This window comes from Beta vulgaris, chromosome 4 (assembly GCF_026745355.1).
Source record: "Beta vulgaris subsp. vulgaris cultivar EL10 chromosome 4, EL10.2, whole genome shotgun sequence".
In the NCBI taxonomy this organism is placed as follows: domain Eukaryota; kingdom Viridiplantae; phylum Streptophyta; class Magnoliopsida; order Caryophyllales; family Amaranthaceae; genus Beta; species Beta vulgaris.
In genome coordinates this window covers 64,453,859-64,470,365 of record NC_079205.1, presented here as the reverse complement: position 1 = coordinate 64,470,365, position 16,507 = coordinate 64,453,859, and the positions used below count along the sequence as shown (strand labels likewise).

Genomic DNA, 16,507 nt, shown 5'->3' with positions numbered 1-16,507 from the left:
TGCCATTTTTTCCGACGATGCTGCCGCTGCTTTTGCTGCTGCTCATTTCCGACGATACCGTCGTTTTCATCGTCACTGTCGTCTTCTTCGGCGTAACGTTTTGGGGTTTTGGTCTTCATTTCCAGATCTCGAAGATTCAGATTTAGCCATTGATGAAGATGACCAAAAATTCGAAGCTGATGAAGGTTGGGATGATTGGAAAGCAGATGAAAACGAGGAAAACGATGAAGAAGATTCTCAATTCAAGTGTTTGTTCTGTAAATTTCAACTTCATTTCTTCCGATTCCTTACTTCAACATTGTAGTTCAACACACCATTTTGATTTTTCTGGGTTAAGGAGAGAGATTAGTCCAGGATTATGGTTTGTTTACCTTACCTTCAAATCTTTTGTTTCATATTTTTACAGTTTATGCAAGCTAATGATTGTTTTTTTGTTATACCGCGTCGGAGTGGTTGAGATGTGGAGGAGGAGAGAGAAAGTAGTTTGTTCATCATGGTGGTGGTGTGGAGCAGTGCTTATTTACCTAATTTGTGCTTATTCAAGTTTGCTCATTTTCTTAAATGAGTAATTTGTGCTTATTCAAAGTTTGCTCATTTTCTTAGATGAGTAGAAATGCTTGCTCATTTGCTCATTTTGCTCAGTTGCTCATTTTGTTTATTTTGCTCATTTGTTCATTTTGCTCATTTGCTCATTTGCTCATTTTGCTCATTTGGAGAAAATAGCCTTGGGTGTACCATGCCCTTGAAATTGTAGTGATTTGGTGGTTAAACTCTCACAATTCATGTCAAAGGTCATGTGTTTAATTCCTATTAGTTATACATTGTTAACATTTTTAAGTGATATAAAAAACATGCTATCAATTGTTCTCTTCTTTTTCATTTATATATGTGTATATAACACATCAATACCATTATATCATTTAGAGCTGAAAAGTAAAGAGCGTAAAATTCGTAATAGTTCTTTTTAATTTACATACTTTTCTTTTTAGTTTCGCTATTCTCAATCTACACACAGTTTTCGTTACTATTTTTGAAAGTGTAACCCCCACCCCCACTTTTCTTTTCAAATGAAATCCTCATGCATCTAATTTTATACATTTCCTCCCTCTCTTTTTCATATTTTTCTCTTTGCCTCTAACATTTTGCACTTTTTCATTAGTTATGATGACAAGCAAAGTTTGTAAAGATAGTATAATTTAGTTATTACACATTGTTAACATTTTTAAATGATATCATAAACATGTTATCAATTGTTCTCTTCTTTTTCATTTATATATGTGTATATAACACGTCAATGCCATGATGTCATTCAAAGCTGAAAGGTAAAGAGCGTAAAATTTGTAATAGTTCTTTTTAATCTACACACTTTTCTTTTTCGCTCCGTTATGCCCAATTTACACGCACACAATTTTTAATACTTTTTTGAAAGTGAAACCCCCCCCCCCATTTTTTTTTTCAAATGAAACCCTCATGCATCTAATTTTTCTTTTTTGTTCTCTCTTATACATTTCCTCCCTCTCTTTTTATATTTTTCTCTCGCCTCTAACATTTTTCACTTTTTCATTGGTTATGATGATAAGCAAAGTTTGTAAAGGTAGTATAATATAGTGCACCTTAAAACTATCCCCTCCGTCCCAAAATATAGTTCTCATTTCATTTTGCATAGTCTTCAAAACGTACCTTTGACCTACAATATCTTTTATTTCTTATTAGTAAAAAATATAAAAAGTTGATATTACGAATTTATACATTGAGACGTATCTAACAAGACCCATCATGAATATGTTTTTTTGTATACATTAGTAAGAATATTTGGTCAAAGTTTATAACATTTGACTCCCAAAATAGAAATGGGAACTATATTTTGGAACGGAGAGAGTAATATGTAGAAGTTGAAAATACTTATATGAACTTGGTCGACATTAAATTTCGTGTAGACCTAATGATATCACACGTGGTTTATGGAGGAAAAAAAGTCACTATGGTCAAAAAGGTAGATATGAAAAATGAGCAACTATAAGTATGTAAGGGATGACTATATATATATATGAGAACAAAAGTACTATGTTATAAGGTTAATTTTATCATGCATGGCAAATTAATATAAGAAAGGGTAAATATAAGCGTCACTATGTTTAAAAATAGTATATAAGAGTAACTATAAGTTGAATGAGAAAATGATTATATGTAAAGACAAAGGATCACTATAGATCATATATAGCTTTAATTTACACTAATATTAGTGTAGAATACTTCTAAGTTTTATGTATACAAGCCTTAAAAACTTGATATCCCATTTTTGTATTGATCGACAAGGTTCTCTGCGTAGAGAATGAACTCAGATCGTAGCTTGCGCTTTTCTTTGAGGCATTCAAAGAAGGAGTGATTTTGAAGCTTCACTCTATGTTTAAGATAAACTGTTAATTTGATGCTATCTAATTCGGTTGTCAAGACGTCCACAGAATTATAACCTTGTTTGAATTTATCTTTATCACCATCAAGATATCTGATGTAACAAAAAAAACAATAACTCATTAATAGTTAACAAAAATTAGAGACAGTCACTAAATGGATTAAACTAGTTATCGAAAGGAATTGACTTAATCACTATTGGGGCTAATTTTGTTTTAAATATTGGGCTTACCATTGCCTAATTTTAATTTAAAAATAGGCGGTCTCTTACAAGACAAACTCAATAATTAGTGTCTTAGTGATATTGTATAAATCATGACAAACGATGAGTATACATATTTGGAAAGTAGGATTAGAAGATAAGAAACATTCCTCTAAATACAATACTTTTGAAATGTTGTCCTAACACCTATTATTAAGAAAAAAATCATACGATAATATTTTCTAAGATAACAATATATCCTTATTAATCATATCTTTACCATACTATACCGTAATAATCTTAATAGTTTCACTTTTTTTCATAACGAAGTAAGTATGTTATATAACTTATTTTTAAAAGCAACCATTAGGAAAAAATTTCATGGACTTCATATTTTAGATTTTTGATTTTATCTTAATAAAAAGGCTGAACTAAACTTGAACGATAATTAGTTTTAGTCAATAAAAAGTTAATTATATAATCAGTTTAAATCAAATTTTTGCATGAGAGAAATGCAAAACAGTGAAAATTAGTTTACATAAGTAAATTCATTGTCAATTGGTAAAAAAAAAAAATCAATTCAGGCTATGTTCAGTTCACCTTATTTTTGCTTATTTCAGATCAAATCAGATCAGAAAAAATAAGTTCAGATCATGCTTATATTTAAAAACTCATTATTACTATTATTTACTAATACATTTGTTCAAAAGGATTATTATTGTTGTTGTTGTACTTATTAATTATTAATATAGATAATTGTTATTAATCTCGTTGTTATCATTATAAATGTCATTGTTATCATTATTTTAAGTTATTTTGTTATTAAATAATAGAAAATTAAAAGCCACATGTTAAGAACATAAGATTGGCGCAAAAATAAAAAATATATAAAATAAATATGATAGCTCAAATTCATGACAACGAAACTATTAAGTTCGAATACCATTTCAAAATAAGCTAAGTGCGAGATACAAATTATAAATTTAGATCTGGTATACCTCTTTCTACCTAATTCCAAATCTCGCTAGCTATCTGAAGTTGCACGCTATCCATTTCTTTCTTGCGCAAGTCATAGTTGTTTGTATATCTTATTTTATTTTATATGAAGAAAAAGAGTTGAGTCTGCCGACTTCTCAAGTGTAAAATATTTTTTTAAGAGAAAGTGTGAAACATTTTATGAGTGCTCTTATAAATCAATGATTTGGTTTATATAATTATTTCTAGGAATAATAATTATTATTATGATTATAATTATTGTTTTTATTATAATAATGATAATAAAAATAATTATTATTAATAATAAAAGTTGTGTAAAAGTTGTGATAGAAATAAAATGATAATAATAATAATAATAATAATAATAATAATAATAATAATAATAATAATAATAATAATACAAATAAGATCTTATAATGTATTGCATAATATTGAATTACAAAGTAATAATATAATAGTAATAATATATTTTATAAAAGATAAGATCTTGTAATCAGATCAGATCAAATCAAATCAAATCATATAAGTTCAGATCTAAAAATTTCAAATAGTCTCAATCTAGATAAGTTGAATTGAACCGTACCTTACCTTTCAATTACTTGTTTCAGATTCTTAATTTTTTCCGCGTCCAAAGAACCTACATTAAGCTCCACTGCATCATTCCAGTCAAATTGAGTCTTATGGTTGATAATGCTTTTGTGAGATAACTCCGAATTTGAATATATCACCTTCTCTTGTGTACTAACTTTGGTAAAGGTTGTTCTCCAAACACCAACCGTTCTAACCTCCATCTATTAAAATAAAGAAGAAAATTCACACCTTCAATTAAACGCACAAAATATTTTATATGCAGTTTGATTGGATGTAACATATTTTAAATTAGAGTTTTTTGCGAGGATATACTAGGATAATAGGACATTTTGTGGGATATAACTCACTAAATTTTTTTTGTGGGGATATACCAACCGAAATTTAAGTTTTGTTAAAAGGTACTACCAAAATCATAATTTCCGGCGAGAAAGTCAATTTTCCGGCCTTTGACAAAATTCCCTATTACCCTGATATATCCCCGCAAAAAACTCTTTAAATTATAAAGTAATATCTATAGTTTTTTTGCTTTTGTCAAAATATTTAAAGAAAAAAGGAAAATGAAAAACAACAAATCAAATGTGGACTATTCCTTCCTAGTGAGAGCTCTATATTCTACTATATATTCATAAGTTTTCCACCTTTAAATATTAAATGAGGAAAGATTTTGAAAGAAATACCACCATTGCAAGCGGCTTAAAATCATATCTGCAACTCATGATTTTTCTAGGATGTTTTTTACCCAAACAAATACTGTGTTTAGGCCTTGTACACTTCCCCTTATTTTTACTGGACAAAAATTATTTTAGCTGTTAAAACTTCTTTTTATTTATTAAAACTGATTACTACTAATTATAATAGATTTTTGCTAGTATTTAGTGTAAATCACTTATGCAGTTTACCGACATTTACCAATTCAAACTGATATATGTGCTTACTAAGGCCTTGTTTGGTTGACAAAATAAATCATGGGAAGTGCAAATTCCTAGGAAGTAGAAGTATATGAAGTTGTTTGGTTGGTAAAACCATGGGAATTTGCACTTCCTAGGAAGTTCTACTTCCTCCAAAATGGAGGAAGTTACTTACCTAGGTCCCCCTAGGTACTACTTCCCATTATCAACCAAACACAATTTTACACTTCCTAGAAATTTTAAATACATGGGAAAAATAAGTTCCTAGGAAATATGACTTCCTATATACAACCAAACAAGGCCTAAGGCTCTGTTTGGGGAAGCATTTCAAGTAACTAAAATGATAAGGTGTTATAATTTTAAGTCATTTTATATGATTAGTGGTGTTTGATGGAGGAACTTAAATAAAATTTAAGTCCAGATTTTGACTGAAATTGAGTTGGAGTAAAATATAGCGTCTGAGGTTAGGTGTTGAATTTATTTTTAAAAAAAAATCTTTTTATGCCCAAAAAGATATTTTCTTTTTATCTTTTTAAACCTAAAAAGATATTTTAGCTACGGCATAAATAATTTTATCAATTAGGTTATTCAATCAGCTAGCTTATCAGTTTCAGCACCTTAACAGTTTCAGCTGCTACTTAATCAGTTTCAACCACCTTATCAGTTTCAGCTCCAGTGTTGCGAAACATAGCCTAAAACTAGTTTTTGCTACTTGAAAAGAATTTTAACTGTTTTTTTAGGTTAAATGAGTAGTTTTTAAAAAGAAATTGAAAATTATACAAAAATTCAAAGGGTTAACTAATAACTAACCATTTTCTCATCAATGATGCATAAATCTCCAACACTAAAAGGATGCACCACATAAGCAAACATGAGCCCGTCGAAGAAGGTCTTGCAAGTGTTCTGAAATATAAAAGTTACAGCAAACAATGGTGTCGTAATGAGGACAAGTACTTGTGTAGTAGCCAACCCGGTGAGAAGCAACCACATTATGAAGGTTGCAAAGATTAGAAATGAGCTGATAATTTTGTCCAAACAATCCACAACTTCTTTGGCACTACTTAATGTATTTGCGACGAACAAACAATTGTTGTGTGCCATTTCCTGGTCATTGAACAATGTATCTGTTAAAAAACCCCTTATTTGTTGCGAACATGTGAGTTGTCCGACATTGGAGAAAGAGGAGAAAAAGTACCATATTATAAGCTAAAAGAGTTATTACTATTGTCAATTAGTTTTAGTATGGAACCTCATTTGAGCTTGTATATGGATCAAACTCTCCTAACGACGATTATTATTAAACCCCTTATCAAGTAAAGCACAAAAATAAAGGCAATGAGATTGATCAATGCAAGTATGTAGTATGTACCATCCATGCTTTAAGTCGTGCTTCAAATGATATTGCTTCTGAAGGAGGCATATTTTCATCAAGTTGATGCTGAAAATCATTCCAGTTTTCCTGTCCTATTAGTTTCTTCACCATCTCTTCAAAGCCCCTGCTTCTAAACATAATTGATTGTTGTAAATTTGTAATCAAATGGACAAGATAATAATCCATCCATTCAATAAAAGATAATGTTAAGTTCAAAGCTAATTAAGTATTTTGGCTACTTGGTGTATAAATCTTCCGTTCTACACACGTTGTGTACCATTTGTGTGTCATGCTATTCTATTGGTTGATTAGAATTTACTACAAAGTGTTTTTAAAATACAATTATATAGTGGTGGATTATAATAATAATAACAAATAAAAAGAGTGACACATGCACAAGTATACATATATAATGGGACACAAGATTTAAGATTCGGGCTATTCGTTATTTTGTATTGAGAAAAATGAAAAATCACTTGTCTACGTGGCAAAAATATAGAACTTCAATATTATAAGTAACTGTTAAACCATCATCTAGTCTGGAAGATAGTATGATTATACTAACAATACATTCATTATCTATTTTCAATTTCCTTTTCAGTAGTTTCGAATTTTTGGGTGTTAATTTTCAAAATAAACATTACTAATATAAGTGTAATAATTTTACGGTTTAATTTATTTTACAACATATATATAGGTCATATGACTTATAAAGTGTTAAAGCTAAAAATTAGAGACTGAGAATGATATCTAACGGACCATATTTTATGTTCTTTACATATTTCGGATATTAGTTTCTTTTTCAAATTAAAAAATGTGAAAGGTCACAATATTACGATAAAGAATGAGCCCTTAGAGAGACTTATAAAAGTTGGTGATCTCGTGGTCGTACCTATTATTGTAGCTCTGGAGCTTTTGGAGGATGATAGACGAGTATTTCTCCTCCGACAATTTATCTTTAGCTATCACAAAGTAAAGAGCTACTTGTTGTATAGCATAAATTGTTGGATTTGGATCATCTTGCACCATTAACAAGTATTCCTTGGCTCTTTCCTTCTTTACTTTAGACAATCTCTTCTCATTTTCCCATTCATCTTCAACATCAGATTTAGTATGGTAATGTGTGTTCAGATTTACTGCCAAACTCAAATTAAGCAAATGTCGAAGTACTGAAACAAAATGTTTTGTCATCCCATTCTCATCAACTATATTTGGCATATCATCATGATACATAAGATTGAAGATATCGAAACTATGGCGACTAATCATGCCAAGGAAGTACAACTGTTTTCCTCCTTGTAAGATGTTTGATTGTAATCGAATGTAGATTGAACTAGCCTCTTGAAACAATATAACACAAGTTTTTATCAACCAGAGAAACGCGCAAACTAAAAAACTGAGAGAAGTCCAGGTTCCGAATTCATAGATTTTTCTAGCCTTAGGTGTTTCATCGAGTTGGGGCCTAAAAACCAACACCCAAGCTAGTAGAAAGAACAATGAGGTTAATACAAAGGTGATGTTATGTTTCATGCCATTTCCCCAATACACTATATATCTCCTGCGCAACAGAATTTTGAGTACTGTATTATTTTGCTGTGAATTTTTCTCTGTTGTAGTCTTTGGAACAAGTTTATAACGACAGACTAACTTCTGTAACAACCAGACGATGATATGTGTAGATAATGTAATGACATTGTATATAATGACCATGAAAATCGAGACTTGGAACCATTTCCATGTTTCGAGTTCCAAGGACCTGTGGTGTTTTAAGACATGAGGCGCGATTGTGTTAACTGTAACAAGTTTCAGCCAGAAGAACACATTTAGACAGTCGGCTATTTCAAGTACTGCTTCTGGAATATTGATGCCACTCTCTGAATGATCCAATTGTAGTCGTGGTATAAAGTATAAGGCTACAATTAAGAAAAGAATGCTGCATATAAACATGCCACTCATTGCACTGCATATATGCTGCCAATCTGTTAGCAGCATTCCTTCCACTTTATAAAATTGTAACCTTAAGTTTGGAGCATACCAAGCGACTGTAAGCAAAAGTGCTAGAGCAGGGGCGATGGAGAAGAGGTAAAGCTGGTATATCCAAGCGCGGATACACAGCTTAAGTGCAGTGACATTGTCATACTCATCACCATACCTAATGAATTGGAGTAATCGCGCAATTGAAAAAGACACCACAAGCCAAGGTAACAATATAACTGCTATTGGAAAAACAAGCGTTCCTACCACAATAACAACAAATGTAACACAAATTGGAAGCAGTAACACAAGTAGATTGCGAGTTACATCTTCATAGTGCTTGTTTATAACTCCAGTCAATATAAGAACTGTCATAGTCCATGGTATTGCTACTAAGTTATAAACATTCGGAATTAAACGATTTGATGATCCTATAGCATAAGATAGACCACAAATCACAAGAACTTTTAAAAGATACCATTTCATACAGGATGATAGAGGTATTTCTGAATCATCTTCGTTACTTACTGTTGACATTTCGACAGAGATATCAAGTTGTTGCTGTGCTTGAACCACAATTGTTGGACTAACAACGGGCGTAATCTCGTGCAAGTAGGAAGAATTAGGAGTAGATTCATCTAGTAAACTTGAATCATCTTCCATCTCCTGTGTTTTTTTCGACTAAATACAACTACCTCAAGTATTTTTTTTCCTTAAGAGTAATAAGTTGATTATGATTTTGTTGAGTTTTAAACAATGACTTGATGTTATGATGTAGCAAATGTAATCTCATAATGATACTATCCACACACATATATATCTAGCTAACACCCGTTTTTTCCAGCTTTATATAAATGATTCACAGTATAGCTACATCTTTTTTTTTTTTGCTAATGGAACTTTTGGTTTAATAAAAGTTTCTTTTAGAAGTGAAGTCAGAAGATTTCACGGTCATCTTGTGACTAGATCTTCTATGCCATGGTATGTTGTGGTTTGCAAGGGAGACATATATTTGCTTTCTTTTAGTTTGTTGGTTGGATATTGTTGTGTTTGGTGGCCCAAATTACAGTAAGGGCCAATTTTGCAAATAACACACAGATATACGTCGTGGGTGGACATTTATATAATAGTCACCTAGAATTATAAAAAGCGTGCGTTAAATCATGTGTTCTTTTATTTTATTTTTCTTGTCGCATATATTTATTTTTATTATTTTTGAATCACTAGATATATGTTTCCACTCGCACTCGATCACAACTCTAATACATGTTCTTTTGAGCTATTTTTTTCTTATGCTCTCAACTATTTATCGTCTTAATATAGATAAGTTAAGTTCAGCCTAATAATTGATGTTTTTCAGAATTAGATTTCTACGTGCAATTATAGATCCTTGGTTTTCTTCAGAGATTAAAGAAAAGTCCTAATTGTGATTCCCGTTCATTTATTCGTGCCCTTCCGAGTTCCAAATACAAATCTATGCAACAAATAACTTTCGTCAAAGTCTTTGGGGTGTTTGGCAATTAGAATTTTGGAGCAAAAAGAGAGGTTTGGACCACTTTTAGAGTTTTGACTAGTCAAAAGCTCTAAAAAAGATGTTTGGTAAAAGAGAGTTTTGGAATGAAAACTCTCAAAATGAAAAAGCTCATATTAGGAGGTTTTTCTTTAGAGGATTAGGTAGAAATATGTTTAATGACTTTTATGCCTCTAATAATATACACATATGTATTAAAATTTCTATAAATGTTATTTTACACAAACAAATGGCAATAACCTTTGCAGTCAAATCTGCTGAACACAAACTCTAAACTCTAACAGCTAAACTCTATTTGCCAAACAGGACCTTTATCTTCATAAAGTGGAATAATCGTTTGTATGTGTTAATAATAGTCCTGAAGTATATTCACATTCATTTATATTTATGGGTAGATGTCTATATTCTACGCATTTGTTAGTAAACTCAAGTCTCCTATTTTATTTAGATTGGGCCTTGGGGCTAACTAGAAGTAGGTACATTTGGAGTTAAATGTGATTGAATATTAACATAGAAAAATCTAGATTTCTAATGTATCTTAGAGGTAGTCTATAGATATCTTGTAAAATATCTAGAATATACTCTCGTTGTTTCTTATTACTTGTAACCGTTTAACTTTTATGTTTGTCAATGCATAACTTCAACCATTAATATTTTTGACGAATCTAACAAGATCACGCATAAATATGTTTTTCCTTAACTATAAATCACCAAATATAAACTAGGTAGTGTTGGTAAACAGTGTAAAAGTCAAACCATTACAAGTAAAAAGAAACTGAGGAAGTATGCTTTAGAAAAATCTAGACATATTATATATATCAAAAATAAATATTAAATGAATATAAAAAACTCTAGGATTGAGTATGTAACCATAATATTAGAAATATAGATTAGATGAATATAAATCTGTACCAAGTTCTTGTGTTTAAGGGCGTAGAAACATAAGTATTCTACCAAAGTTATGTATAACTAAGGGTATACACATATGTTATAAGAAAAATGAATTCTTAAAAAAGCAAGTAAAAGTGAGAAACACGAATTCTCACAAAAGCAAGTAAAAGTAAGAAACATGAGCTCCCACATATATGTATAATCTTGCGAATTAATGTAATCAATTATTGTAATAAATGTAAATGTAGTTTTGTTCGTGCCTAAATTTCTATCGAATGCTATTCTCATGGCTCATCTCCCATGAGTTGTAAATTTCAACCAAGTAATTGAATTTAAGAAGGAATCTTTGTAACATTGTAGGACCGCATATAGACAATGCAACTTGTTCAATAAAGATATGCTTTTTCCTGTATAGTTCCATACTTCCATAAGTTCCCTTCATACTAAAAGTAATTTTCAAGCATATATTCACATAATTTAAGCTTTTAATTTTCTTTACTTTTGTTTGGGGAGAAGCGAATAAGAATCCTTTTCATTTTCCTAGAAGAAACATATGGTTACTTTTCTGTTAAAAGTATAGTTCACATGTCAGTAATATTTTGTCTCACATTGAATAACTAGATAGTAGATAGAATGACTTAGTTTTAGGGTGAAACCCTACGTACCAATCTTGTATGTGGTCAAACTCTCCTCCAGGCTCCAGCAAGAATATAAACTAAAAAACAGTTAAAGTTATCATGTGAATAATGCACACAGTTAAAATATAGCAACTAAAAACGACAAAAGTAGTATATGAAACAGAAAACTAGAAAATTATATGCGGGGATTTTATGCAAAGACAAAACAATAGTCGATCACACACCTAAGCGTAGCATGGAAAGTTTATGACATGATTAAAGCCCCTATTATTGACTTCGATAATGCATTCATGGATGGATCTATGTTGTGGCTAGCTACATAGTTTTATAGTGAGTAGTTACATATCCCCTTTAGGAATCAAATTTTAAAATTTCAAGTTTGTTCAACTTATTTGAACTTATTAGCATGACTTAAGTTATATGTATTTAATATAATAATTGACCTTGATCTTGAATTTGTTGTTCTGAAGTTATTTAAATTATATAATTATGAATTGAACTTGAATAATTCATATTGTCCCAAATTTAGCTTATCTAACACGATTATTAGTATTAAAATTAAATTATCTACAACCTAAAATTTCTTAAATATATAGGTGGATTTAAGGTAAGAAGAATAGAGATAAAGTATTTGGTGATGAAATAAATTCACAAGAATATTATTTACTTTAGAAATTGCCGCTCAAATTTATTGGTTGATGACAATATTATAACTCGCATTATTTCTGTTTTTCTAATACGAAAGTCAGTTTGAATCTGATGAGGTAAACCAATAACAATGTGTGATTCAAATTAAATAATGGTTCAACAAAGTGAGGCAAGAGATTTGGACTCGTCATTATCATATGAGAAAGGCTAAATATCTAAATTTTGAAATACGAGTATGTGTGACATTTTTGTCATTTCAATGGAAGTGAGGCCCGTCAGTTTTTCTAATTGACATTTAGTTAATTATCTAATTGACTAAGCCTTGTTTGATATTAAAAGAGGCACATGAGTTCAAAGTTGAGAACATTGAATGCTAATCGTTTATACTCGGACATGGCACCATTAATATTAGTTAGTTACGTTAAAAAATAAAAGTCTCTTAACAGGCAAGATGTTCAATGACAAAAAAATTATGTTGACTTACTTGTCCTTCAACGTATCTTGATCTATTGGCTTACCTCAATTTTCTTTTGTACTATGTTCGAAGGTGCCTCCGATTTCCTGGTGTCAGCCTGTCAGGAACCATGTTGTAAATTGTAATCCAGATTTCTTGCCCCACGCATAAGCTAAGAAGGAACACTCGGTCGAACCTAGAGTAAAACAAATAATACAAAACAAATATTTGTAGGATATGATTCATATGAAGACAAGTAGCTTAGTTTATTCAGCAAGAAACAAAACTACTATTGTATGGGAATCGTCTTAACTTTCAAGTTTGAAAGGTCTTCTCATTGTAAAAACTAGCAATATATGCACGTGATACGTACGATAATATATTAATATTAATAGTAACGTCAGAAAGTGTTAAAAACTAACTTAATAGTGTAATATCTATGGTGAATATTGATGAGCATTATGATTTTTTAAATTTGCATTTCTAGTGTAAAGAGTAATATTTTCCAGAAAGGAATAAGTCGATGTAGGATACGTTATCTTAATTGTATTTGGTAGAATATTTAACAACTATCCTTTTAAACAATAATCTAGATTATGTTATTTATTTATTTAAAAATACATATATTTTATAGGCATATTTTATGAGTAGTAGTGCAATTTAATTTCACTGGATAATAAAGGTTTTTAGACACCCTATGGTGAGTAGTGCTTCAATAAAAATAATAAGTTATAAATTTATATTATCTGATAATGTTTATCTTTATTTATTTATTATCCCAACTAATTGTAATCCCCAAAAAATTTTAAAAAAATGAATATTCTCTAATTAAGATTCTTAATTTTTTTATGGATTGTTAATGCATGTTATTTGAAATCCTTATTGCAACTGAAAGTTTAGGTAGTAAGAATCTCTGTGAATTTTTTTTATATAATTGTTTGAAAATTGATTTAGTCATTTATGGCTGTTGTAGACCACTCTAAAGAAAAGCTTAATTATGATAGGTGAAATTTCTTTTACATATTTTTATGTATTCTTTTTGGCGGTAATGTAAAAGTTTCTTGATTATCCATATGTGTAATGAGGAAAGAATTTAAAAAATATTTTCTTTATTATTTTTTTGTGAGATTAAGGGTATATAAGTATTTTCAAGAGTGGACACCATAGCTCCCCCCTTGGCTTATATAATAGAGATATATATGAATGATCAATTTTTTTATCTAAAATTATTTTGGTTGTGATGTAAATTATTAAGATTCTTTTGTAGATGTTATTATCTTTTTAAAGTGAAGCTGATCGATTTTTAACTGTTCACTACCGTCACTGAAAAAGTAAAAAAAATTGGTTATTATCTTTAGTATAGTTCTATAATGATTATTATATATAAAAATGTGTAAATAAAAGAAGTCAAAAATTGTCGCAAAAACAACCAAAATTGAAGGTTATAATACACGCTTTTGGACATTCTCAGGGGCCGAGCTCCGAACGCCACGGGATGCATCCTAGGGGAATGGGAGGTAATTGAAAAGGAGTCATGTGTCTTGGAACGAATATATAATGGATGTCTTTACGTTCATTTCGAATCAATTTTAGGTTTCACGAGAAATAAAGAAATGGGGTGTTTAGAGGCTTTTTGAGACAATATCAATGGTGCCAAGCACCCGCCGCAACGTTACAAGTCAAATCGTTACTCATATGAATGTTTCGAGAGAAAATATAACCAGGCCCGGAGAAGTCCAAAAATGTCGAAAAACAGTCAAAATTGAAGGTTATAATACACGATTTCGGACTTTCCCGGGGCCCGAGCTCCGAATGCCACGGGTTGCCTCCTATGGCCGTGGGAGGTCATTAGAAAAGAGTCATATGGCTTGGAACACATATATGGATGTCTTTACGTTCATTTCGAGGCAATTTTAGGTTTCACGAGAAATGAACAAATGGGGTGTTTAGAGGCTTTTCGAGGCAATACAAATGGTGCCAAGCACCCGTGCAACGTTACAAGTCATGTCGGCCATCCTAGGAACATTTCGAGAGAAAATATGACCAGGCCCGTAAAAGTCAAAAAATGTCGAAAAAATAGCTAAAATTGAAGATTATAATACACGCTTTCAGACTTTCCCGGGGCCAGAGCTCCAAACGCCACGGGATGTCTCTTAGGGCCATGGAAGGTCATTGGAAAAGAGTCATGTGACTTAAAACGAATATATAGATGCATTACGTTCATTTTGAGGCAATTTTAGGTTTCACGAGAAATCAACAAATGGGATGTTTAAAGGCTTTTCGAGGCAACATAAATGGTGCCAAGCACCCGCGTAACGTTACAAGTCACGTTGCCCATCCTAGAAACGTTTTGGGATAAAATATGACCAGGCCCAGAAAAGTCCAAAAATGTCCCAAAAACAGCCGAAATTGAAGGTTATAATACACGCTTTCGGACTTTTCCGGGGCCTGAGCTCCAAACGCCACGTGTTGCCTCCTAGGGCCATGGGAGGTCATTAGAAAAGAGTCATGTGGCTTGGAACGAACATATGGATGCCTTTAAGTTAATTTCGAGACAATTTTAGGTTTCACAAGAAATGAACAAATGGGATGTTTAGAGGCTTTCCGAGGCAATACAAATGGTGTCAATCACCCGCGCAACGTTACAAGTCATGTCGACCTTCGTAGGAACGTTTCGGGAGAGAATATGACTAGGTCCGGAGAAGTCCAAAAATGTCCCAAAAACAACCAAAATTGAAGGTTATAATACACGCTTTCGGACTTCCTCAGGGTCCGACATCCGAACGCCACAAGATGCCTCCTAGGGCATTGGAAGGTCATTGGAAAGAAGCCATGTGGCTAGCAACGAATATATGAATATAGTGTTTATATTAGTACTAGAGTTTCCAAATAATCACATACTTTCTCTAATTATTATTGTAACTTAGTAACAAATATTAGAATTTATATAATTGTTTGAAAATAATGTTGCACAATAATTATATAGAGAAAAAGATATATTTCGGTTAACCATTCACTCAAAAATCATAATTGTAACTGTACCGTTTAACCGCTAATTTTATTGGTTCAGTATTATAGCGTTAAATTTTTTTTTTATCGTTACGATTACCACCCATTTTAACCGGTTTTTTTCATATTTCGGTACGATGTTTCGGTTTCGGTTTTTTGATGAACACCCCTAGCTATATATAGTTATTATATGATGAAAGGTGATAGTAATCTATTATATTTTCAAATTTATATTAGCATCATATCTTAATATTTTGCATGATAATTGTAGCTTGTTAGAGAGAGTAGTTTTAATTTGAATAGATGTGAAGATAAGAGTTCGGGGAGACTATTTGAGGATATTTGAAGGTAAGTTATGTCACTATTATATATTTTTTCTGTTTTTCAATAAGTGACACATTTCTTCCAAAAAGTTCTTACATAAAAGGAAGAAACATGTCACTTATTTTTTTTTTTAAATGGAGGTTAGTATGTGTCAAGGATTTAGACTTTTTACCGCTCTTATGAATAATTAAAAATTGTTAATATGTGTAGATATTAAAGAAATTGTTAGGTTAATAGGTATATTTGTGTTATGTACTGTATTTATGTAATATTAAAGATTGTGATTTAAGTTCAAGTTGAGTTGTTAGTTTCTTGATTTGAAAATTTATGACGGACATTTTAGATGAATTTAAATTTTATGGTGTACTTGACCTATCTGAAAAAAATGTGTTATGAAGGACTATTGTATTTTAGCATCATATCTTACTTGATACTAGTGCTTCCCAAAGCAACATAACATAATTTCCTAATCTCCCTGCAAATTGCAATCCGAAAAAAGCGAATTATAGTCAATTTTCGCTTAATTTTTGATCCATTTTGGACAAATTACGAATTGA

At 31.0% G+C, this 16,507-nt stretch overlaps 1 protein-coding gene across 2 annotated transcripts; it reads right to left on the bottom strand.

The window, feature by feature from the left end:
* Positions 1–2,178: 2,178 nt before the first annotated feature.
* On the bottom strand, positions 2,179–10,019 carry LOC109134757 (mechanosensitive ion channel protein 10). 2 transcript variants are annotated; one of them, XM_019248838.3, is made up of 5 exons: positions 7,374–10,019; positions 6,479–6,605; positions 5,920–6,213; positions 4,199–4,401; positions 2,179–2,506 (listed from the first exon to the last, which is right to left on the bottom strand). In XM_019248838.3, exons 1-5 carry the CDS (start codon positions 9,116–9,118, stop codon positions 2,278–2,280), a joined length of 2,598 nt encoding a protein of 865 aa, XP_019104383.2. In that variant the 5' UTR covers positions 9,119–10,019; the 3' UTR covers positions 2,179–2,277. The 2 variants fall into 2 exon arrangements, with proteins under 2 accessions (XP_019104383.2, XP_019104382.2); XM_019248837.3 differs by having other exon boundaries at positions 2,180–2,506; positions 6,479–6,611; positions 7,374–10,018.
* Between the last annotated feature and the right edge of the window lie 6,488 nt (positions 10,020–16,507).